The sequence below is a fragment of the Natrix helvetica genome (genome assembly GCF_964273705.1).
Source record: "Natrix helvetica genome assembly, chromosome: Z".
Classification (NCBI taxonomy): Eukaryota; Metazoa; Chordata; class Lepidosauria; order Squamata; family Natricidae; genus Natrix; species Natrix helvetica.
The window spans coordinates 47,740,803-47,765,936 of NC_138554.1; the positions used below are offsets into that span (position 1 = coordinate 47,740,803).

The 25,134-nt window shown below is 41.8% G+C and overlaps 2 protein-coding genes across 2 annotated transcripts in view; both read left to right on the forward strand.

Moving 5' to 3' along the window:
- The first annotated feature begins 389 nt into the window (after window positions 1-389).
- Window positions 390-1,286, forward strand: LOC309381224 (E3 ubiquitin-protein ligase RNF152-like). The gene has a single exon (XM_081931968.1). The coding sequence runs from the start codon at window positions 438-440 to the stop codon at window positions 1,047-1,049; it is 612 nt and encodes a 203-aa protein (XP_081788094.1). The 5' UTR covers window positions 390-437; the 3' UTR covers window positions 1,050-1,286.
- A 2,513-nt stretch (window positions 1,287-3,799) lies between these two features.
- LOC309400947 (uncharacterized protein) overlaps window positions 3,800-25,134 on the forward strand; it is a 32,725-nt gene continuing 11,390 nt past the window's right edge. The window contains exons 1-13 of the mRNA XM_081969736.1: window positions 3,800-3,882; window positions 7,186-7,296; window positions 14,584-14,652; window positions 14,972-15,040; window positions 15,989-16,045; window positions 16,699-16,899; window positions 18,174-18,533; window positions 18,737-18,874; window positions 20,188-20,229; window positions 21,494-21,520; window positions 21,639-21,707; window positions 23,936-23,962; window positions 24,294-24,365. Coding sequence (XP_081825862.1) covers window positions 7,264-7,296; window positions 14,584-14,652; window positions 14,972-15,040; window positions 15,989-16,045; window positions 16,699-16,899; window positions 18,174-18,533; window positions 18,737-18,874; window positions 20,188-20,229; window positions 21,494-21,520; window positions 21,639-21,707; window positions 23,936-23,962; window positions 24,294-24,365 — 1,164 coding nt within the window. The 5' untranslated portion in view covers window positions 3,800-3,882; window positions 7,186-7,263. The remainder of the gene's footprint in view (window positions 3,883-7,185; window positions 7,297-14,583; window positions 14,653-14,971; window positions 15,041-15,988; window positions 16,046-16,698; window positions 16,900-18,173; window positions 18,534-18,736; window positions 18,875-20,187; window positions 20,230-21,493; window positions 21,521-21,638; window positions 21,708-23,935; window positions 23,963-24,293; window positions 24,366-25,134) is intronic.

Below are 25,134 nucleotides of genomic sequence, written 5' to 3' on the forward strand. Positions count from 1 at the left end.
CTGTATGACCAGCCAAGATGTAATGTCTGTGGGACTTCAGGTACCGCTGTAAATCACAACAGCTGTCAGCCCCAATGGGAATATTCAATTTTGGGAGTTGCTGCTGCTGCTGTCTAACCCTGGCTTGCTGTAATACACTGCAGGCAGAACAAAGATGTGTCACAACTGTGCTTCATGCTAGTCGCCTCCTGCCTGCAAGCAGCTGAATATTTCCCGCTTGATATCAGGCTGAAAGGGATGGATGAGACACAATGAGAGATTTAGATGCTGATGGACCTCCAGTCAGATGGTTCTTTTTAGACTTCACGCCTTCATTTTTTTTGGAAGTAGAATACAAAATAGTCATCGTGGGAGGACAAGAACAGCTCTTGGCACAGAGTTTTGGACTGGACTGCAAGTCAGCGTGATATCTTTTGTTTTTCAATAGTTGGGAAACCATGGAGGATCTGTCCCGGGGCATTCTGCTGGAGTGTCAGATTTGTTTCAATAACTACAACCCACGGAGGAGACCCAAGTTACTGGACTGTAAGCATACTTGTTGCTCTGTTTGCCTTCAGAAGATGAGGACCAGCCAAAGGGATCTGAAGTGTCCATGGTGCCGAGGTATCACTAAACTCCCACCTGGGTTCTCTGTCTCCCAGTTGCCCGATGATCCAATGGTCACTGCTGTAATTGCAATACCCCACACTTCAGAGCATTCTCCAGTCTTCATCAAACTTCCTGGCAACGGGTGTTACATGTTGCCCTTGCCCATCTCCAAAGAGAGGTCTCTATTGCCTGAAGACATTGACTGTCGTCTCTTGCCAAGCAGCCAACAGAGGTCTCTCACTGTGGTCACAACCCCAGCCGAACAACAACCATTGCAGGCTGAGATGCCGCAAATTACAGGAGAAGAGGAGCAAGACCAGAGGGCCATTGTGAAAATCTCTAGCTGGTCAGGGGTTTGCAGTGTCATCCTGATGGCCTGTGTTCTAATTTTTCTTCAAGGTATTGTCCTCCACAACATTCCATGCATCTCCAAACGTTTCACTGTGATCTCCTGCAGCTGAAAGAAGGCTGCAGCAAGCTCCTCTTGTGAGGTAGATTTAGGGGTTTGGGAGGGTGGTGTTGATGGTGACGGAAGGCCAGGAGGTGAAATGCTGTCACATGGACTGAATCGTTGATGCCAGGCAAGCTGATTGACAGTCCAGAGTCTGCTGTAAAAAGTAGGACAGCAAGACCCGCTAATAGAATGTGAGGCATATCCAGTGCTTCTCTGCTGGTGACAATATCAAAGAAGACTGCATGCATACAATGCAATGCATATTTAACAAATGATCTGTAATCTATAATGATTTCATCACATTATAAGATTAAAAATGTCTATTTAGCTGGTTCTACTACACAGGTTATGATCTCTCCCTTTCTTTCTCTTTGTCTCTTCAGAGTAGTTGATTTACAAATGAAAAGGGTGTAGGTTCAAGTAGAATTAAACATTGGAATGAAGACAATCAATTTACCCAATGTTCTCCAGATATAGCAAAAATGTAATCCTCTCTTTATTTTTCAATAGCAGCAGAGGGAAAATTATGAAATGTAATCATTTAGGCCACGAGGACTTTTTTGTATCTTTCAAATGGCACATTCGTGAAAATGGTTTTAAAAATTTGTCCCACAGTATAGAAAAGGAATTTTTTTAAAGTATTAAATGTAATACATGTGAGTGTTGTTTATGCTCATTCTATTTTCTTCTGTAGTTTAAACGATTTTGTTTGTTTGCTTTTTTAAAAAAAAATGAAATGAGACCATAAGCATAATAGCAATAAAGGAAGCTAGGAAGGATTTAAAAAAAGAGAGAAAATATTCAATTTTGGGAAGTGAGGGAACTTATGGTTCTGCAATATTTGGAAAGCTGGTTAATCCAAATTAGTGGGTTGATTTGGGGGATTGCTCCAGACTAAACATAATTCATCAAAAATAATATTTTAGCATCATAAAGATTCATGGACTCCAGTTCATTTCATAAGATGCTTAGTATCTTTGGTTTTAACCTTTGGTTAAAAGTTCACAGGTGGCCAATGCTCATGGTTATGGAACTGAAAGAATAGAGAATCAAATGCAATACAGGTAGTACTCAACCTATGACCTCAATTGAGCCCTAAATTTATGTTATTAAGTGATAGATTTGTTAAGTGTGTGTTGCCCCATTTTACAACTTTTCTTGCCACATTTGTTATGTGAATCACTGCAGTTGTTAAATTAGTAACATGGATGCTAAGTGAATATGGTTTCCCCGTTGATTCTGCTTCTCAGAAAGTTGTAGAAGGTGATCACTTGATCCCAGGACACTGCAACAGACATAAATGTGAATCAGTTGTCAAGCATCCAAATGTGACCATGGGGATGCTGCAACTGCCATAAGTGTGAAAAAATGGTCATAAATAACTTTTTCAGTACTTTGAACGGTCACTAAGCAAACTGCTGTAAGTTGAGGACTGCCTGTAATGTATTATTGTTATGGCCCTTTACATTCACTCAAGTTAGTAGTAAGATAAAATAGGATGATTTGAAAAGCAAAATAAGTACATATAATTTGATATCAATATTCCCCATCCCCTCTGCACATATAAGAGATTCAAAATTCAAAGAAATGCAAAGTAAAACAAAAACAAAAAATCTACTCTTCTGCCGTGCATGTGGAGGGGGGAGGGGGGAGGGGGGAGAGAGTAAGACTACTTAGTCACAGTACATGTCTTCTAAAATGAGATGCTGATTGGCAGAGAGAGACTGGTGGGCGGGCACCTTGGACTAATATGAACTTGGATCACAAGTGCCAAAGGTTAGTGTGGAGACTGCTAAGCTGCAGACAACTGCAATGGAGACTCTTAGGAGAAGCCAGCCATTGGGCTTCCTCTGCCTTGCCTTGCTGTTGGGGGGGCTGACTCCCCCTAGTGTTGCTCAGTACCAATGGTGGCCTTTTGCAAATCCAAAGGCTACAACCACACCTGCTGTGATTCCCCAAGGTAAGTGAAAAGGCTATGGCTATTCTTGTTTCTTTTCCCTGCCCATTTCTCATTTTCTTTTTGTTTAGGGAAAAGTTGGAAAAACCATATAAAATCCAGAAATGCCCATTCAAAAGGGCACACTATTTGGGCTATAGAATGTCTTGAAATAAAATGTGGGTTGGGGGCCATGGGTGTACACTGAGTTGGGCAACAGTGTGTCTAATACAACTTTCCCCAAATTGTACTTGAACTGCAATTTGCAGAAATTCCCAGTTTGTGTGACCTCATTTGAAAAATGGATTGAGATAGCTTTGGCAATTAGGCTACCTGAGATCAGCGTGGCTGTCTTTTTGTCACATTTCCCAGGGCTTCAGTCTTGTGAGGCTCACTTGCAGAATTTGGATTTTGCTGGATAAAAGGAAATGGAGTAATATGTAAGGTTTTGTGCATGAGGAAAGTTGCATCAGCTAAATTGCCAGAAGAAAACTGGAGGCTTTGTAACAATCATAATGTTGATTAGCAAGACAGGTTCAAATTCTCGAGTGTCTTTACACAATTTTCTCTTCAGTTTACCTTTCTTACAGGGTTAGTACAATTCTGGTTTTGAGCTCTAAGAAGGAAATATGAAATTCTTTTATAATCTGTGTAATTAATATTGTGTCTTCTCTATTGTTCTTCTCTCTTCCACTTTTGGAAAATCAATGTCAGGAAACAGAGCAATTGTGTGTATGTTTTGTGTATAAATGTGTAGTTTCCAATCTCCTTTCCTTTTGCTTTCTCAGAGGCAAAAACTGATGTGAAGCAATCTTCTGTGCCTACGGTCCCGAGTACTTCCAATCCTAGCACACCAGATACAACTGTACAGGAAGCTACTATTACTGAACAAATCCTGGATTTGGTGAGCATTTATCATGTGTGGTATGGGTCAGATGATAACTGATTATTGATTTGTTGTGTGGCAACTAAGATGAATAATAACATTGCAATGAAGGGCAGCCAGAGGTACCAACTTGTTTTCCAGAATTAAACATGTGCTTCCTTTCAAAAGCACATTGCACAGAACTGCACATTTGATTAATTTGATTCAAAAGCAGCCTAGGAAATATAACTTTTCATTTACCTTTATTTTTAAATACTAGGAGATAATATGCTTATGACAGCTCTAAGTGCATCTTTATGTCTATGCTGATGGCTAATAGAATTCATAAATCACTTGAGGAATGGGCAAAAAAAAATGTCTGACAGTGTGTGTGTGTGTGTGTGTGTGAGAGAGAGAGAGAGAGAGAGAGAGAGAGAGAGAAGGGGGAGTAAAGCAGAAGACATATTGACTGAGCTTTTACTAGTCTTTTTGCTTGCTTATAAAAGTTTTGAAAATGTAGTGATTATTCATATATTCATTATTCAAAGTTACATTGCATTATGTGACATGATATTAAAAAGAGCAGAAGGGGGGGGATGCATATATCAAAAAAACCTTCTGTAATAATTATTCTGAAAGAACAGTTATTTCCTCATTCCATGTAATTATTAAAGTGAGTCTACCTTAACATTCAAGCAGTTCAGAACCATCACACTTTACTCTAAACTACACAAAATGGTTTCTGCTATGTACTTTTCATGTTTTTGAAATGGGTGAATAGTGCTGATACCGCTGAACAAAAGTTCCCAGCATCTCTAATCATGGCACAAGAGCCATATTTCAAAGACACACCTGGGCAGCTAAAGTTTTCCCAACCTTGAGCACCTTTCCCAGCCTGGGTTTGTTTTGGTTTTTTCCTGCAGAGGACAAGTGGGAGGCTGCACTTCGCAGCACTATCTCACCTTCTGTAATGGTCCCAATGCATGGGAAACTCTCAGAAATCTAGTTTCAATGTCCCCAAACAATGAGACTCCAGCCCCTCCTGTTGACCAGCAACTATCTAGAGTTTTAGCGGCATCCTTTTATGTAACTCTGTCCTAAATAAACACTTAATATATTTTGTTGCCTGAGACACAATAAAATGCCACTTATTCCCAACGCGCACACAGAACCTGTATGCAATAATAAGTCAAATGTATTACCCATTCATCTGAAGAATAATTTAGCTGGGATGAATAAACTGCGCAATGCCCAGTTCATCCAGTATCTCATGCCAGACTTCCTACCCTTTCTTAACATCTGTTGGTGAGGAGGTGAGTTCACTCTAATGATAGAAGCAGATGAGCATCAATTGCATGGAAAAACATGCAGCCTGTCACTGAACTAACAAAGTTAGAAGGAACCTTAGAGGTCTTCTAGTCCAACCCTCTGCTCAAACAAAGTGCTATTTTCCCTTACCTTTACTACTTTTAGCAATTGTGGATGAAGTATGTGCCAGCTTATGGCACATAAATAAAATAAAGTAACAAAGCTTGGTTGTACTTCAATAATCTAGTATTTACAATCATAATAGTTAGAGATTGGATAGATGATGATAAATCATATATACCTTTTCTTTCATTATTTTTATGAATTTATATCCCACCTTTATTATTTTTACAAATAACTCAAGGCAGCAAACATATCCAACACACCTTCCTCCTCCCATTTTTCTCACAACAGCAACCCTGTGAGGTAGATTGGGCTGAGAGAGAGTGGCCAAAGGTCATGCACACAGGTTTCAGGTCTAAGGCAGGACTAGAACAGGTAATCCTCGAATTATGACCACAACTGAGCCCAAAATTTCTGTTCCTAAGTGAAACATTTGTTAAGTGAAATTTGCCCTATTTTGCAACCTTTCTTGTCATAGTTGTTAAGTGAAAGATTGCAGTTAGTGACATGATTGTTAAATAAATCTGGCTTCCCCGTTGACTTTGCTGGTTAGAAGGTCACAAAAGGTGATCACATGACCCCAGGACACTGCAACCTTCATAAATATGAACTTGTTGTCAGGCATCTGAATTTTGATCGAGTGACCATGCTGCAATGGTTGTAAGTGTGAAAAATGATCATAAATCACTTTTTTTCAGTGCCATTACAAGTTTAAACTCTGAATTCCTAAGGGTAACACTGCTGTAGAAAGATTGCCCAACATCCTATATTGTGGGATGTTGTGGAGTGAAAACAGTGAGTGATTCCTGGTTACTTCATGGACAGTAAAGTTTTCTTGGCACTATTATATGGAAATAGATTGCCATTTCCCTTTTCTGGGATATATTTTTAAAAATATCCTACTCACTTTAAAGCTAAGAAGGAATCACAGGTCCAAGGCTTTCCTGGTCTAAGAGAGGACTAGAATCCAGGTATTCCAACTCCCAATCCTGATCCTCAACATTATATCACATTGGCTGCTTATCCATTACCACAGTGTCAGTAAATGTAAGATGACACACCCATATTTCTATATGGATTTTATGAAATTGTAACATGCTGGCTGGGAAACTGGGAGTTGAAGTACACAGGTCTTCAAGTTGTCAAGATTGTATACTCCTGGTTTGTTTGCTTCTCCTTTTCTTTCTCTTCTGACACAGAGCAAACTGGGATGGGCTTCTGGAAGCCATCTTGAGATTTTCTGACTCAGTGGCCTTAAACATAAAAGTAGTAGTAGTAGTAGTAGCAGCAGCAGCAGCAATGGTAAATTATTTGGAGGAAGCAACCATTCAAATATTTTTTTTCAATTACAGACAGCATAAATAATACTTTCCTACTTAGTAGCAGCTGCCTCATAACTTTCTACATTTCCCCCCTGAATCCCACATGAAAACATGAGACTCAGCCACTGCTAATTTGAACGTCTCTAGATGCAGAGATGGAGGCCAAAGTCCCAAGGCCAGCTCTTTCACACCACGTGACAGTCTCTGGCTCCTTCTCACTGTCTGCACAAGTTCGCATTGACATTTTTCTTGAGCCTTATCAACACTCAGGGTCTTGTCAGACTCAACAAAGCCTTGAGTGCTGTGGCGGAATGACCTGAATTAGTGGGTAAAATCCTCCCCCCCCCCATCTCTCCTCTCTACAGGGATCAAGGATCCCAAAACAAAATATATCAGAAATTCCTACTCTGCAATGTAACTCAATAGATAATAATGCACCTTCTAGTTGAACTTACAATATGGTTGTTATAAAGATAAAATTGTAAGGAGCATACTATCTTGCACTTTTATAAGAGACTAGATATAAAGCAATAAACAAATATTCGGAATCAGAAATGAATGCAAGTTTTCTCTTTTTTCCTCCCACCAGACAAGTTCATCTGGTATAACAAAGGAAGATGCTTTTGATAATAGCCTTTCTGTTTCAACCTTCTTTGAGGGCAGCGCTATGGAAGAAGACTCTGAATTCATAATTGTCCAGGTAACAATCCGTAGAAAGATTGCCCAAATGCCTGGTAGATGCATCCAATTCTTTGGGTTGGGTTCTAGATTTCTTCATCAGCAATGGCCAATTGAACCAATTGCAGCAGTTACTGTCTTTTTTAAGTGTGAACACTGCAGTTTCTAAAAAAATATATATCTTAGTCTGCATGTCTAAAAAAAAGTTCTGGTTTTGCCTGCCCAGTGTATTTAGAAGGCTGATTTCTTAATATTTGTATCCAAATATGTGCAATCATCACCTCAAAGGCTTCCTCACATCTCAAAAATGTGAGATATAACCATTTCAACCGTAGATTGGTTTTATTCTGGTTTGATAAAAATCAATCAGCATTGCTTATTTCTGTTACTTTGAAGAATCATTAGCATATGTAGAATTCTCTCGGACCCAAGGGAAACCTCATAGGGGGCTTTCTGATTAGAAAACTCAGGCACAAATTCAGGCAGCAACTGAGGGTGGGCAAATCAACAGGAGGCCACAGCCTACCTTACCCATGGCAGCAATCTCCCCTCATCTCCTTAAGCACCATAAAGTATCTCTTCCTCAATTGAGAAAAGAAACAACAGCATTACTAAAGATGTGGGGCAAGGAATGAAGGGCAACCAGGCATCTGTGCTTGTGGGCTCCCAAAGTGACCACCTTCACTGCCATTTCTATTTATATGAAATTAGTTGTTTTCTGTTTACAGGAAAGGACTAATAAGGGAGACTCACACATACCTACTTTATTTTCATCTCAGAACTGTGGTTTTATCAAAACATCATGTGTTATATTAATGAGGACAAACTTCCTCTGCTCCACAACTTTGTATTGTATCTGCATTCTTCTCTTCCCTAAAGATCCAAGGCTCCTGGCTGAACGATACATTGCTGTTTGGCAGTTAATGCTTCTCCTTAGTTTGGTGGGATTTTTTTTTTAAGCAAAGTTTTATTGGTTTTTTGGTATTTTGCAAAAGGAAAAGGTATGGGGAAAGTTACAAATTGTGGCAGTCGCAAACTGCGGTAGGTATACGCCCCCTCCAGACTCATGGTGTACATTTGCATAACATTCAAATATTACATAATAACATATAGTCAGTGTGGTAGATTCAAAAATAATTTCAATCAATTTGTATCATGTGGATTTTCTTACTTATTTGTGTGATCTGAGCTTTCTTGATGTCGCCCCATCTCCCCCAGTTGGCAGTGCTCCGGCCCCTCCCGTGTCTTGTGTATCTACTGGGATGTCTTCTGGTTTTTCTAGGAGTAGTTTATTTTTTTCCATAAAGGCCTGCGCCTCTATGGGTGTGTTAATTCTGACCCTTGTCTCCTCCCAGAATATTAACATACCTTCAGGCAGCAACCAACGAAACCACACCCCCTTCTGGTATAATTTATTCGCCAATTGCGAATAATATTTTCTTTTCTCCCTCACTTTCTAGGGGATCTGTTTCAGTATGGTTATCTCCTTATCTTTATATATCAGGGCTTGTTCCCTTTGTGTATTCAGAATTTCATCTCTTGTGCTTTTCCTAAGAAATTTAATGTGCACCTCCCTGGGGACATTGTGTGTTCTAGCATATGAGGAGTTCACTCTATAGACCAGGTCTATTTCCCACCCCATCTGTTGTTTTTCTTTCTGGGTATACTCAGCCAAGATAGTTGTCATGATGTCCCTAATATTTTCATCATCTGTCTCCATCACATTCTGAAATCTAAGATAAAAGGACATTCTCTCAAACTCTATTTTCATTTGTTGGGTATCAAGCTCTTTGTTTCCCTTTTGCACGCCTTCCACCCCCCCCCCCCCTCATTTCAGCCGCCCCCTGCTCCAAGTGATCCAATCTCTGTGAGTTCTTATCAATTTTTTCCTGGTTCCCTCTAATTTCTTCTTTCATCTCCTTCAGCTGTTTCTTAATTTCCTCTTGTCCCTGTAAAATTTGTTGAAACATTTGATGAAACTCCAAGTCCGTAGTTTTAACTTGTTTGAAAGCTGTCAACGTTGATTGCGTGCTCGGACTTGAGGTTGCAGATGTCGGGGCAGAGGCAGCAAAGCCGGACTTTCCAGGAGGTGGTCTTTTAGATGTCATTGTTAGTAATAAAGAGTCCAGTCAGTATAGAGAAGAATCAGTCAGTGTGGTAGAGCAGCCAAAGGAGTTCGGGGGAGTAGAGAGACCAGGCACAAGGGAACTCTCTAATCACCCTGGCAGGGAACAGACATTTTTCACTCCAGAAAGTTCAAAAGCAAACAATCCACAAGAGAAGTATCCAAATAACACGGAGACAAAGACCGGAAGCCTGAAGTTAAAAGGTGGAGTCAAGTTCAGCTTTCATGAAGACAACGGAAGTGTGCCATCTTGCCCTGCGAACTTCGAGAACTGAGGCAACAAATAAAGTTTTCAGGATTCAAAGTTCCCAAAGATCACATTTTCTTGAAAGGGTTAAGTCTGAAGATCCATTTAGTTGGAGTGTGACCTCATTGGTTTGGCTCTCCCCCTCCTCCTTCCCTGGGGCTACGAGCACTTTTGTTTCTAGCCGCTTGTCCAAGGGGGGGGGGAAATCCCCCTCCCCTCCAGCCGCACTTCTCCAAGTTAAACAAAAGTTCCAATTAACACCACTGAGAAGTTTTAGAATTGGTAATAGGTATGAAGAGAGTCTACGCCTCACCGCACCGCCGCTGCATCCTTCAAGTATCTTTTTTTCTTCCGGACAGCCTCACAGCGAAGACGCTTCAGCGCTCCTCCCCTTCGCGCTCCTCGGTGCCTGGAGCGAAGCGAGAGCCCCCCGACGGCCGCCGCCGATGCAGGGGTCCTCCTGCCGTGCCGCTCCTCCGGCAGAACGCCTCTCCGGGGCGTCCTGTGCCCCCCAAGGAGTGGGGAGCCCACCGGGGATGCGCGGGGCGAGCAGTCTCTGCCCGTCGCCGTCAGCTGCCGGAACCGGAAGCCTGTTTGGTGGGATTTTATGCCACTTTCAAGTAACATTTAATAACACAGCCAAACCTCTCAAATCCCCAAATGGTGCCCAGCTTTAACTGCAGCATCAGAGGAACTATGATCAGGCATTGTAGGGAAATTTGGAAACAAATATAAAAATCGGGTTCTGATCATTATCCAAAGTTCACACACCTCCCTGCTCTGCTTTAAAGTAGCAGTATCTTTTCCTGGAATTGAAAGTGCCCCTACACTGTTCTCAGCATCTTTTTGAAACAAATCCAAGGAAGTGCACTCCAACAACAACAACAACAACAACAATACAACAACAACAATAATGAAGTAGTAGTAGTAGTAGTAGTAGTAGTAGTAGTAGTAGTAGTAGTAGTAGTAGTATCAACAAATTGCAGCTTCCTGCAATAACACCAGCGGAACTGCAAAAAACTGTGCTACTTGGAACATCTTATATTTTAAGAAGGTACTTGGTTGATACCTAGGATGCTGGCAGCAACCCGTATCAACCATTAGCACCAGTCACTGGTATTTGTGATGCATTTTTGAATGTTCATGAGCCACATGAATGTGGCTGAGCTTCATGTTTAATGAATAAAGTAATAGTAATAATTTGATTCTTTATATTTTTGTTGCTTTCATTATAAAATTTTATGATGGCAAAAGCAACTAACCTATTAATTAATAATTCTGCAAAAAAGGCAGCTGTTTCATCCCACAGCAGTTAAGTATACCAAAGTATGAGAAGGTTGTAAAAGAATCAAATAATTAAACCATTAGCTGAAGTTCTGAAACAAAATATATATTTCTTTCCACATCATTAAGAACTTGCACTTTATTTAGACCATGCCTAGTCTAAGTAAGATAGAAGGGATTTAATCTCTAATGCATTAGATCTCCTAACTATTGCCATCTTGTATCTCAGGAAGGTTCAAAAATCTTGACAACTTCAGATTCCCAATCCGTGATCACTGGGGACACTAAAATGATGCAGGTATGTTGAAATTGACCCATGACACGATGTCACTGCCACTTTGAAAGAAAGGAGCAAGAAGAAAATATCTAAATAAGTGTATTTAAGAAAATGACTTTTTTTAATTTAATGGGACTTATTTCTCAATAAACGTATATAGTATTACAAAACAGTGAAAATTTAATTTAAAAACATTGCAGCTACTGGGATTTCCTCTTCTCTAAAAAAAAATGCTAGGATTTGGGTTGGGTAGGAAATTTTAGGTGAGAAATGAGGAGACTAGAGCTAACTGACAGTTTAAAAATTAATTATTGCCCTGATTTTTTTTTATCCTACCTAGACCACATCAAAAGTCCTCATGACTTCAGTTCAGCAATCCAATATCACAGGAGATTCTATGGCAAGACCAGTAAGTTAAAATTATTACCAAATGTGTATTATATAATTCTTATAATTTGAAAATCTCATCAAGTTATCTATAGATAGAAAGTATTCTAGCAGATGAACCAATTAAATTTTCTATCATCTCTTAATCATCTTCTTCATCATAACTTCATGAGTTTGGAGGTGCTGCAAGTTGAAATCAACAATATTTAGTAAATTTCAGGTTCTCAATTTATTTATTTATTATTTATTTATTTAATTAGATTTCTAGACCGCCCCCTCTCCCCGGAGGGACTCGGGGCGGTGTACAGGTATAAATTTAAAAAAACCATCCAAACAATAACATACATCGTTAAAATTAAATTAAATAACCCCTGTACAATTTATAAAAATTAAAACTAGCCCATAAAACCAATCATAAAATTTAAAAACCAAAACTGAGGTGGGAAGGCCGGAATTAGGCCAGGCCAGCTAGCTGGAACAGGTGGGTTTTGAGTTTCTGACGGAAGGAGCGGAGATCAGTAGTCATTCTAATGTCGGGGGGAAGGTCATTCCAGAGGGTCGGGCCCATCACAGAGAAGGCTCTTCCCCTAGGCGTCGCCCGCTGGCACAGCCTAGTGGACAGCACCCGGAGGAGTCCCTCTCTGTGTGAGCGGATAGGCCGAAGGGATGTATGGGGCAGGATACGATCCCGCAAATAACTAGGTCCTGTGCCATGGAGCGCCTTGAAAATGATGGTCAACACCTTGAAACACACCCGAAAAGCCACAGGCAGCCAGTGTAGCCCGCGCAGGAGAGGTGTTACGTGGGAGTAGCTAAAGACTCCTGAAATTGCCCGCGCGGCTGCATTCTGAACCAGCTGCAGCCTTCGGGTGCATCTCAAGGGAAGCCCCATGTAGAGAGCGTTGCAGTAGTCTAGCCGGGACGTCACAAGCGCATGAGTGACTGTGCGAAGGGCGCTCCGGTCTAATAGGGGACGCAATTGGCGCACCAGGCGAACCTGGTGGAACGCCCCCCTGGCCACGGCTGTCACATGGTCGTCCATGGACAGCCGGGCATCCAGAAGGACGCCCAAATTGCGCACCCGATCCATGGGGGCCAGATGTTCGCCCCCAATGGCCAGTGATGGAATAAACTGGTTGAACCGGGGCGCCGGTAGCCACAGCCACTCAGTCTTGGATGGGTTGAGCTTGAGTCTGTTACTTCCCATCCAGATCCGTACGGCTTCCAGACACCGAGACATCACTTCGATAGCATCGTTGGGGTGGTTTGGGGTAGAGATGTACAGCTGGGTGTCATCCGCGTACAGATGATAGTCTACCCCAAACCCACGAATGATCTCGCCCAGCGGCTTCATGTATGCATTGAACAGGAGAGGCGAGAGGACCGACCCTTGTGGCACCCCACAAGTGAGCGGCCTCGAGGTCGACCTCTGCCCCCCTGCCAATACAAATTGCACTCGGCCGGAGAGGTAGGAGAAGAACCACTGCAAAACGGTGCCCCTCACCCCCAACCCCTCCAATCGATGCAACAAGATACCATGGTCGATGGTATCGAAAGCCGCCGAGATATCTAATAGGACCAGGATGGAGAAGCAGCCCCCATCTCTGGACCTCCAGAGATCATCCACCAATGCGACCAATGCCGTCTCCGTGCTGTGGCCGGGCCGGAAACCGGACTGGCGCGGGTCCAGATAATCAGTTTCCTCCAGGTGGCGTGGAAACTGTTGTGCCACCACACTCTCTACAACCTTCGCCAAAAAGCAAAGGTTGGAGATAGGATGGTAGTTGGCTAATAAAGCTGGGTCCAGGGAAGGCTTCTTGAGGAGGGGCCTCACCACCGCCTCTTTCAGGGCGGCCGGCAGGAACCCTTCACTCAAAGAAGCGTTGACTAACTCCTGAAGCCAGCCTCGTGTGACCTCCCAGGATGCCAGTACAAGCCAGGAGGGACACGGGTCCAATAAACATGTGGTGGCTCGCAGTCGCCTACGCAGCCTGTCCATATCATCGGAAGTAACAGAGTCAAACTTCTCCCAGAATGGTACCTCATGACCCGCCTCCGACGTCTCTTCCAGACCACTAGCAGGGACCAGCTCGCTTCGAATCTGAGCGATTTTGTCCTGCAGATACTCCCCAAATTCCTCTGCTCTGCCCTTCAAGGGGGCTTCCCGCGGCCTCTGTTGGAGGAGGGAGCGGGTCACCCTAAACAGGGCGGCAGGGCGGTTATCTGCGGATGCAATAAGAGTGGCACAATACTGACGCTTGGCCACTCTTAATGCCACAAGGTAAGTCCGTAAATGGGCTCTCACCTGAGTTCAGTCAGATTCAGAGCATGACGATCTCCATCTGCTCTCTAGGTGTCTCTTGTGGCGCTTCATCACCCTCAGCCCCTTGGTAAACCAAGGGGCCTGGGTGGTTCGCTGCCGCAAGAGAGGCCGCAAAGGCGCCACCCGGTCCAAGGCCCAAGTGGCCGCACTGTTCCATGCAGCCACTAGGTCCTCCAACCGGGTGTGGGTCAGGGCTACAGGAAATGGCCCAAGCTCCATCTGGAACCTGTCAGGTTCCATCAGGCGCCTGGGGCGGAACCATCTTGGGCAATCCGGTTCCGCATTTTTGAATGTTCATGAGCCACATGAATGTGGCTGAGTTTCATGTTTAATGAATAAAGTAATAGTAATAATTTGATTCTTTATATTTTTGTTGCTTTCATTATAAAATTTTATGATGGCAAAAGCAACTAACCTATTAATTAATAATTCTGCAAAAAAGGCAGCTGTTTCATCCCACAGCAGTTAAGTATACCAAAGTATGAGAAGGTTGTAAAAGAATCAAATAATTAAACCATTAGCTGAAGTTCTGAAACAAAATATATATTTCTTTCCACATCATTAAGAACTTGCACTTTATTTAGACCATGCCTAGTCTAAGTAAGATAGAAGGGATTTAATATCTAATGCATTAGATCTCCTAACTATTGCCATCTTGTATCTCAGGAAGGTTCAAAAATCTTGACAACTTCAGATTACCAATCCGTGATCACTGGGGACACTAAAATGATGCAGGTATGTTGGAATTGACCCATGACATGATGTCACTGCCACTTTGAAAGAAAGGAGCAAGAAGAAAATATCTAAATAAGTGTATTTAAGAAAATGACTTTTTTTAAATTTAATGGGACTTATTTCTCAATAAACATATATAGTATTACAAAACAGTGAAAATTTAATTTAAAAACATTGCAGCTACTGGGATTTCCTCTTCTCTAAAAAAAATGCTAGGATTTGGGTTGGGTAGGAAATTTTAGGTGAGAAATGAGGAGACTAGAGCTAACTGACAGTTTAAAAATTAATTATTGCCCTGATTTTTTTTTATCCTACCTAGACCACATCAAAAGTCCTCATGACTTCAGTTCAGCAATCCAATATCACAGGAGATTCTATGGCAAGACCAGTAAGTTAAAATTATTACCAAATGTGTATTATATAATTCTTATAATTTGAAAATCTCATCAAGTTATCTATAGATAGAAAGTATTCTAGCAGATGAACCAATTAAATTTTCTATCACCTCTTCATCATCTTCTTCATCATAACTCCATGAGTTTGGAGGTGCTGCAAGTTGAAATCAACAATATTTAGTAAATTTCAGGTTCAAGGTTTTCATGACCAGTAAGTTGAATATGAATCAAATATTCTAAAAATAGGAATAAATAGACATCAAGGAATATTATTGTTGATTCCAGTAACCTGCATTTTGACAACCTACAGTTTTGAAACTTTATCAAAGATTCATCAATTCAATCAAGATCAGTGTACACTACTTTCTTTTTCTAGGAAGGGCTAAGACAGCATCCCAACTTAATTCATAGTTCCTTCCACTTAAGAAATTACTGAATGTGAGGGATCCGTTCAGAGCTGGGTTGCTCCCAGATTGGCCTGAATCAGGCAAACCGGTAGTAGCGATGGTGGGAGGCTCCATCCACCCACCTGGATGCTTCTGTGCATGCACAGAAGTGTCGTGCAAGTGGAAGCGCGCCCAAACCAGTAGTAAAAAAAATGGCAAACCACCACTAGATCAGTTACATGAGTCCACGGAGGCAGATAGAAGGGAAGCAAAGGGCAACCTGTGCATTGCAATGCAAACTCTGCCTCTTACATTCTTGCATGCAATTTTGCAACTCAACTTGTCCTCTAATGTTACAATGCAAGTTTAATTGTTTTGATGTCATTACCTGCCAATACTTACGCAAGGTTTTTTCTCACATAATTAGGAACTAATTTGACCAACATAATTGTTTACGTATTTAAAGAAGTACTTTCAGGAGGCTAATATTCCTCATCTCCCTTCTTACTTTTTAAAGAGATGTTTTATCATTAACTGTTTTTCTCTCTTCCTTAGAGTAACTATACTTCACAGTGTGTCTGTCCAGCAATACCTGGTCCACCTGGTCCAAAGGTGTGCATGTTATATTTATTTATTTATGTTATATATTTATTTTTTTCCTTAGTGGAAACAACAAATCTAGGTATATTTGCAATTTAGCTGGCAATTTAGTCTATATTTTGAAGTTTCCATCTTGAGAAGGCTGCCGAAGACAAGAAAATGTCTGGTATTTTTCCCCAAGTGTAAACTAAATCACATCTAAGCTACTTGTGTCATTTACTGCTGTAAATTACCCTGTCAAGCCACCCAAAAATCAATGGTATTGTGCCTTAAAAGATGCTTGTTAGTCAAGAATTGAGCTATTAGTTTCTCCTTGTGCTGAGATGAGTTGAAGTTATTAAGTTAGATTTACTGTTGTGGATTTGTTAAAGTTAATGGCACAAAACATCTGCCAAGGATGCAGTAGGAGTGTGGGTTGCTAAAAGACAACTTAAATAGAAACCTTGAGGATGCTGGTTTCCCTATTCTGACATCCTTCAGAAACAACTAGAATTATCTACCTTCCAAACACAGAATGTACCACTTTCAAATAGGATAGATTTGATTATGCTTTAGACTGCTGTTTCTCAATCTTCTAAGATGCCTGGTCTTCAGTTCCCAGAATTCCCCTGCCACCATTAGAATGTGCACTGTTCTTCTTATCTCAAATTTTTTTTTAACAACAGGGAGAAAAAGGTGACCAGGGTCCCCCAGGACAAAAAGGACTAACTGGGAAAACTGGGCCAACTGGTAAAGCTGGCTATCCTGGCGTCGCAGGACTTCAGGGAGTACCAGGTCCACCTGGTCCACCTGGTCCACCTGGTCCACCAGGTTCAACTCTTCCTAAAGTCATAGACGTCACTGATACCAAGGATGGAGAAGACAAGGTGGGATTTGTTGATAGACTACGGCAATATCAATGGTTTTATAATAATATAAAAATACTATGTTCACCAACCAAAGATACTATATCCACTTTTCCTTGTTATCCAAAATTCACATAATGCTTCAAGCTCATTCAAAATGTGATCTGTTTTTATTTGCTTGCTTGCTTGCTTGTTTTTTGGCTGATCTTGAAAAACTGGTGTTGCTTTAGTTAATTGGTGATGGTAAATCTATTTGTTGCCTCCAGTGCATTGCATAGTTGGAAGAGGCAAAGCGGTTAAAAATTTGTTCTTTGGGGACTAGAATCTAAAGAAGAAAAATGGCCCATCTTCCAACCACAATTCAGCGCTCTTCAAAAAGCCTAAAATGAGGAAAGGGGAAATAGTTTATTTTTCAATCACTATAGTTTTGCAGTCCTAGGCAAGAAACATACACCAACATTATGTCCTTTTCAATTTTACCGTCAAGATAATGATGTTAGTGCAACATTCTTTTTTATAATAATTAAATTAAAATGATAAAAACCAACATGAACTTTTAAAAAAAGAATTAAAAATAGAAAGTACAGGAAAAAAAAAAGAGAGAGAGAGAGAGAGAGAGAGAGAGAGAGAGAGAGAGAGAGAGAGAGAGAAATTTCCCCCTTGATCACAACAAGGATAGCCAATGATAGTAACTTATCATTTTTTTAAAAAAATTCAACAAGTGAATTTATAAATGATAGACCGGAAAAAGATACTATACCACATATATAAATAAAACTGGCTGGTGTCTTAATGAGTTTGAATGGCATCTAATTTAGCACTGTATGGCTTAGTTCACATATATACTTTTTATAAAAACAGGTTTAACAGATAAACATCCCTCATGATAATAATAATAATAATAATAATAATAATAATAATAATAATAATAATAATAATAATAATAATAAATTTGGATTTATTAGCCGCTCCCTTTCCAAGTAGGACTCGGGGCGGCGTACAATGGAGCATATAACATAAAATACATAACAACACCAAACGTACATACATACACAACACATATACATATACACGGAGGAGGAAACAAATTACAACAATAGACAGTTAAAAATCTACTTTAAAATACCCCAATTGTAAAAAATGACTGTTGTATCTCTTGAATCTATTAACTTTTGGGTATCACTGAAGTTTTTGACAAGACTGTATTGCTGGAGATACTGATGATGAGTTCTCAACATGCCAAATTAGCCTTTCCCGCCCCCTAACTGTTTCTCTGTCATCTTCCTGTTTTCTAGAGAGTCAATTATGTAGAAGGGCCTCCTGGTCCACCAGGTATACCTGGTCATCCAGGCCATCCAGGACCCCAAGGATACCCAGGACTTGAAGGCCCCCAAGGTCCCCCTGGCCTCCCAGGACATGAAGGCCAGCAGGGGGCTCCAGGGCTTCCTGGTGCTCCCGGCCAGCCTGGTGCTCCAGGAGCCACAGGGCCCTCAGGGATTCCAGGGCCAGTGGGGTCAGAGGGTCCTCCAGGAGTCACTGGCCCTGAAGGTCATGCAGGAATTCCAGGCCAGATTGGGTCACCAGGATTACCAGGCTTCCCTGGACCAGAAGGTCCTCCAGGAGCAAATGGATCTCCCGGAAAGAATGGATCAAAGGTAACCATTGCCTTTACTATGAGAATTTGGGGGATATGTGGGGTGGAGGGATGAGTTGAGAAAAAACAAAATAAAATTATTGATCATCAAGTTATAATTATGAAAGAAACAAAGGGCTCGGAGCTGATTGTTACTTCCTGAGATAGGTTTGTTTATTTGTTTTTGACTTGCTATGCTAATCCGTGGGTATTAAATTCTTTCAGGGAGAGAAAGGAGAGAAAGGAGAGAAAGGAGACCGTGGTGAAATTGGGTTGCCAGGCCAACCAGGACAAACTGGAGAAAAGGGAGCTCAGGGTCCACCTGGGCTAGCAGGTCCTCCTGGCTTACCTGGTGGTAATCAGGTGAGTAGAAGCAACTCAACCTCCAGCTAGCACACAGCATCCCATATGTTCTCCATGTAAGGTGTTTCCATTGTCACAGGCACTGTGAACTGGCATCCATAAGCATTCCTTATTCCATTTTTTATAAGCCTAAAATTATACAAACACCTTATTTATTTTGGAGACAGAGTGGGGTGCTCACAACTTGTAAACAATTTCCTTGTGATCCCCTTATTTGCAATTCATAAAGCCCCACTCCCTGGAATAGGAAGGGCATAAATGATCAAATTTTTTGGGAGGGGGAAGGTTAAAGGGGCAAATTAGTCACCTTAAGTGTTGGTCTTTAAAAGACTGGAAATCCAAAGAATCAAGGTGATTTTCCCACGGGAGGGAAGTTTAAGAGGCCAAATAGATTATTGGTCCTTTCCCAAAGGCATACAAACACAAAAAGTCCAACTTTCCAGCTGTGACCATTTAAATGATATCCCAGTGTTCCTACAATATTCAGCAGGACAGAATAACATAAAATTAAAATAATTTTATAATTTATTTCCTTTTAAACGAAAGACCCAAAAAAGTCAAATGGTTTTTTTTTGGGGGGGGGGGGGTTACACCAATTCACTATTCAAAATTATGTTTTGCTATTTGCCTCTCACTGTTCACTCCTTTAAAAAAAACCAAAAGAGAAAAGCATCTTATTCCTGGATGGTGGGGGGGGGGGGCAGGGGGTGTTTATAAGCAAAGACTTCTTTTTGAATACATGAATATAGTCAGGATCTGGGACGTGCGGTCAGGGGAGGCAGGGGAGGCAGAGCCTCACCGCTCTGATCATGAAAAGAAAAAAAAGGGAAAAGGCACACGTGGTCCGATTCCCTGCCTTCCTGAGTCAACACGAAGGGGACCGCAGAGCACGCTCCGCCGGCTCGCGCTCTGCAGTCCCCTTCATGTTGACTCAGGAAGGCAGGGAATGGGACCACGTGTGTAGGAGGAGCGCGCTCCGCGGTCCCCTTCATGTTGACTCAGGAAGGCGGGGAATGGGACCACATGTGCAGGAGGCTTAGGCTGCCTCAGCCTCCTACACCCATGATCCCATTCCCCGCCTTCCTGATGACGTCACCAGCCTCACCAGCCATAAGCCTCACTGCACGTCACTGGATAATTCTTCATTCTCTAACCTGGTTTATTTGTTTTGTCTCCAGCCATAAACACAGCATTCTAACAAGAGTGCACATAAGAAATTTCAAAAGTTTTGTTACCTGCCCACACTGATAATAGGGGTGGGGGTGGGGGTTATTCCTATGGGCTGCACTGATCTCTTCTCTTGTTCTTTCTAGTATAATTCTGAAGCCAGTGTTCAAGGGCCTCCTGGCCCTAAGGTGAGTAGTAGTCTTAGCCATACCCTATGGCTGCTGGCTGCCTTCTAGCTTGCCTGCAAGTCGTAACGTGTGCATTGGATTCAAACCTCCTAGAGAACAGGAGCACAAGCTGCAGTCCCAGTAGTTCCAATAACACTTTAAAGCTTCAGTATTTGTAGTCTTCAACTTACAACCGGTCACTTCACAACTGTTCAAAGTTACAATAGGCCTACCTACTTGGGGCCATTTATTTCCCAGATTTGAAGTTCTGATAACCAACACACACACACACTCATAGTTACATGATCAAACTTTGGGACTCAGTAACCAAGCTGTATTTACAGCACTTTGCAGAATCCTGAAGTAATGTGACTATGTTTTACAACATTTTTGCCAAAAACTATCATTTTCTTCCACTTGTCAGCAAAAAACGTTTTCATAAGAAACCATTGGTTCGCTTAATGACTGCAGTGTTCGTTTAAAGACTGCAGCAGTCACTTTTCAACTGCCACGTTCTCTTAAAGACTGCCACACACAAAAATTGTAAAGTTGGCCAACCCTGATGTTCCATTGTAGTTGTAAGTTGAAGACTACCCTGTAACTCTCCAAGACCTTCCTTAAACCACTAGTCATATATAACAAATTATAATTGTTATGTGATTGAACATACAAAGAGAAATCCTGTTAACCTACTGAATTTCATTTTAATTAATCAAATGTAGATTTTTTTTTCTTGTCCAGAACAAATTCAACAGCCTTAGATAGACAATCCAAGGCAATCCAGGTATTGCAGTTCTCAGCATCCTTCATCACTGGCCTAGTTGGCTGGAGCTGCTGGGAACTTTCAGTCAAGAACACCTAGAATGTCCTACCATCCTATCCATACAGAAAGTCTATTTCAAGGCTGCTAGCGATTTACAACAAAATAGCAATGATGGCATAGCAAGCATTGTTTGAAACCCCCAGAGTTAAGTGAGCTTTTACCATGGAGAAATACCCACTGAACTAATAAGAATAATGATCTTCTTAAAGGTAAGAATTTATATGGAGAGAGCTACAACAGCAAAAATCTAGATGCATTCCAGTTTTTAAAATGACATCCATGTCACGACTCTCTAACTACTACCACAAATGTCATTTTGTAGTGAATAGATCAATTCTTCCAACTCCAAATACCGCTGTCCTATCCTGCTTACTTAAAAGTGTGCTTTCAAGAAGGCAAAACCAAGAATTTGCAATCGTATTACCTGATGTATTTTTTGTTGTTTATTTGATTTCTTTGCAGGGTGAAAAAGGAGAACCAGGAAAAGTGGTGCGTAGTCATAGAAAAACAGTATCCCATCCTTCAAGGCTCATTGATGGAAAATAAATTGTTTTTTATTTTACTTTAAAATTCTCTAGAAGTCTTAAAAAAGCTTATTTTCCCACAGGAATCTAGCAGTTGCTGCAAGGATGGAAGAAATGACATTGATTCTTGGGTAGCGTTTATCTACCAAAAGGTAATGTTAGAGAGATGTATAATTCCTGTTTAATTATTGGTCTGGGGGAGTAGGGGTGGATTATTGGGGTTTGCTGGGGTTCGGGATAACCTCTAGCTAAGATTCTGTTCAGTTTGGAGAACCCCCGAATCCCACTCCTGGCTGGTCCCACCCAACCCTCCCCTACCAGGACTCCTCACGTGACCCGTTTTGGTTGCAGGTAAGTGCAGGGCACACACGGAAGCTCAGGAAAGGCACACACACCCTGCCGTGGTGCAGGAGGCTGACAAGGCCATGGCCACAAGGGCCATGCCCACCCAGCAACCAGGCAGAGAACCCCTTGCTAAAATGTTTGAAGCCCACCCCTTGTTCTAACTACTCACTTCCAAACAATGTAACTTTTTTCTCCCTTCCTCCCATTCTGAAATATCAATCTAGGGCCGTGATGGCGAACCTATGGCACGCGTGCCACAAGTGGCACGCTGAGCCATTTGTCAGGGCACGTGATGCATTGCCCTTACAGCTGGCCTTCATTTGAGGCCATTTTTCGCCCCATATTTCGTAGGGCTGGTTTTAGCCCTCCGGAGCCTTCAGGAGTCTTCCCTGAAGGCACCAGAAGGCAAAAAAACGACCCTATGATCAAACCGGAGGTCACTTCCAGGTTGCTCGTAGAGTCGGTTTTTGCCCTCCGGAGCCTTCAGGGAAGCCTCCGGAAGGCCCCTAAATGCTCCGGAGGTCTAAAATCAGCCCTAAAGACAAACCAGAAGTCACTTCCGGTTTGCTCGTAGGGTCATTTTTTGGCCTCCAGAGCCTTCAAGGGCCTTCCGGAAGCTTCCCTGAAGGCTCCGGAGGGCTAAAATTGACTCTATGAGCAAACTGGAAGTCAATTCTTGAATTTCCGGTTTGCCGGTAGGGCTGGTTTTTCGCACTCTGGAGGCTTCAGGGAAGCTCCTGAAGCCTCCGGGAGGTCAGGGGGGGGCTGTTTTCACCCTCCCCAGGCTCCTATAAAGCACTGGAGCCTGGGGGGGAGCTCTGGTCATGCGCGCATGCACACTGAGGTCGTGCGCATAGCATTATGGGTGCTATAACCCTCACACAACTCCCCTGCGTTCCCCCCGCTTTTGACACACGAGCCACAAAAGGTTCGCCATCACTGGTCTAGGGAATTCTGGAAAACCTGCTGGGCAGAAACTTCCTTCCAAGATGGGCTTGGCAAATTATCCACTTTACCTCATGGAGAAAAATCCAAAGATACAATATAATTTGATTTGTCTCAGAGGAAAGAACTTTGTTGGTTTTCGTGGGTCATTTCATTATTTGCTCCATTTGCAGATACCAAAACCAGGACATAATGGAGGCAAACAGATATTGTGGCACAGATAAAAACTTTGCAAACTGCATTAAATTATCCAAGAGTTCTTTTAACATAGACTCAGGTTCTGGAGAACCGGTAGTGGAAATTTTGAGTAGTTCGGAGAACCGGCAAATACCACCTCTGGCTGGCCCCAGAGTGGGGTGGGAATTGAGATTTTACAGTATCCTTCCCCTGCCACACCCACCTAACCACACCTATAGAACCGATAGTAAAGAAATTTGAATTTCACCATTGCATAGACTTCTCACAGCTATACTCTCCTAATTAGAAACAGTTCACATGTTTTCCCTTTTTCTGCTTCTCTCAATTTTAGTGGCTTTCTCCTAATTACATAGTGATTTAAACCTCTTTGGTTGCCCATAGATACCATTTCAGGGGGAAAAAACCCTCTATACAGGTAGTCCTTGACTTTTGACCACAAGTGAACTTTGCCCCATTTTATGACTTTTCTTGCCACAGTTGTTAAATGAATCACTGCCATTTGTAAGTTAGCAACACAGCTGTTAAGTGAATCTGGCTTCCCCATTGATATTACTTAGCAGAAGGTCGTAAAAGGGATCATGTGATCCCAGGACAATGCAACTATTATACAGTAAATACCAACCAGTTGCCAAGCGTCCAAATTTTGATCATGTGAACATGGAGATAAGTCACTTTTTCAGTGTAACTGCTGTAACTTTAAATGGTCACTAAATGAAAGGTTGTAAGTCGAGGACTACCTATATATTTGTAAGTTAGAATTTTTTCCATCAATGTAAAAAATAGTTTAAGGAATAGTTTAAGTGAATACCCAAGAATACAGTGTAGGCAGATGCAATATGTCAGTATAGATGATTAGTCAGTTTACTTCCTTTTCTCTCTCTCTCTCTTCCAGAAATTCAAAGAAGATGGTCCCAACCACGTAAGTCACATCCAGTTTATCATTACTTGCAAAGTTCCTGATTTTGTTTCAGTTTGATCCCCCCAAAAAATGTGTTGTTTTTTGGACTTTGGGATGTCTTAAATCCCATCCTAATTTTTTCCTCAAAGAAAATTCCATGTCTGAACGAGCCATGCGCGCTCTCATATTGTACATGCAGAAGGCTTCTACAATTTACATTGTGGTAGAACATTGGTATCTACGGATCTGCCATGTAAAATTCATTCACACAAAGGAGTTACTTGCAGGAAATTATGAATCTCTGCAAAACTGAATTTCAAAATAGACAAAGTAATACTGTAATCTCTTCCAGGGACCTCCAGGCCTCCCAGGAAAGCCTGGCCCTCCAGGCCCCCCTGGACCACCCGGTGTAGTTTATATAAATGTAAGTTAAGTCTCCTATTTAATTCTGCCAACACTTCGTTATTCTGTCTTTTTCTTTTTGATGGATTTTCTCTGGAATAGAATGATGGTACGTTGCAGGACTAAACTGCAAACACAGAAATACCTGATAACTTGTAAAATTCTATGAGTAAAGAAGGATCCTTACTCCACCTCCACCCCTTTATAGAATCTTCTAGGGTCATAGAATCTCAGATACCAATGAAGCAATAAAAGCTTGTCCCATCGCTACTAATTTGTGCTACTAACTCATAGTGCTTAGATGACTGTAGAAAATGCTGCAACTCAATATGGCAGTGTTCCTGAATTTTACAATGTGTGGACTTCAGCTCCCCGAATTCCCCAGCGGGCATGCTGAAGAATTGAAGCCCACATATCTTAAAGTTGCTGAGGTTGAGAAACACACTATCATGGGGATCCTTTCTCAAAGCAAAACAAATACACCAGAAGTGGGTTGATCCCAGTTCAGTCTGGTTCAGCCGAACTGGTAGTGGTTTTTTTTGCCTGGGTCACAGAACCGGCAGCAACCCAGGCTCGCCATGCCCCCAAACCGATTCCCTTGCCACCGCTGATGTCACTGCCATGTTGTTTTGTAGTGACTGTGCACGTGCAGTTCACTGTAAATTGTTCTGCACATGCACATGCATGCGAGTGAAGCGAGCATGCGCACGCAAAATGCATGCGAAGCAAACCAGTAGCAAAAACGGCAGCAATCCACCCCTGAAATGCACACCAATGTCTTACCATGTGAG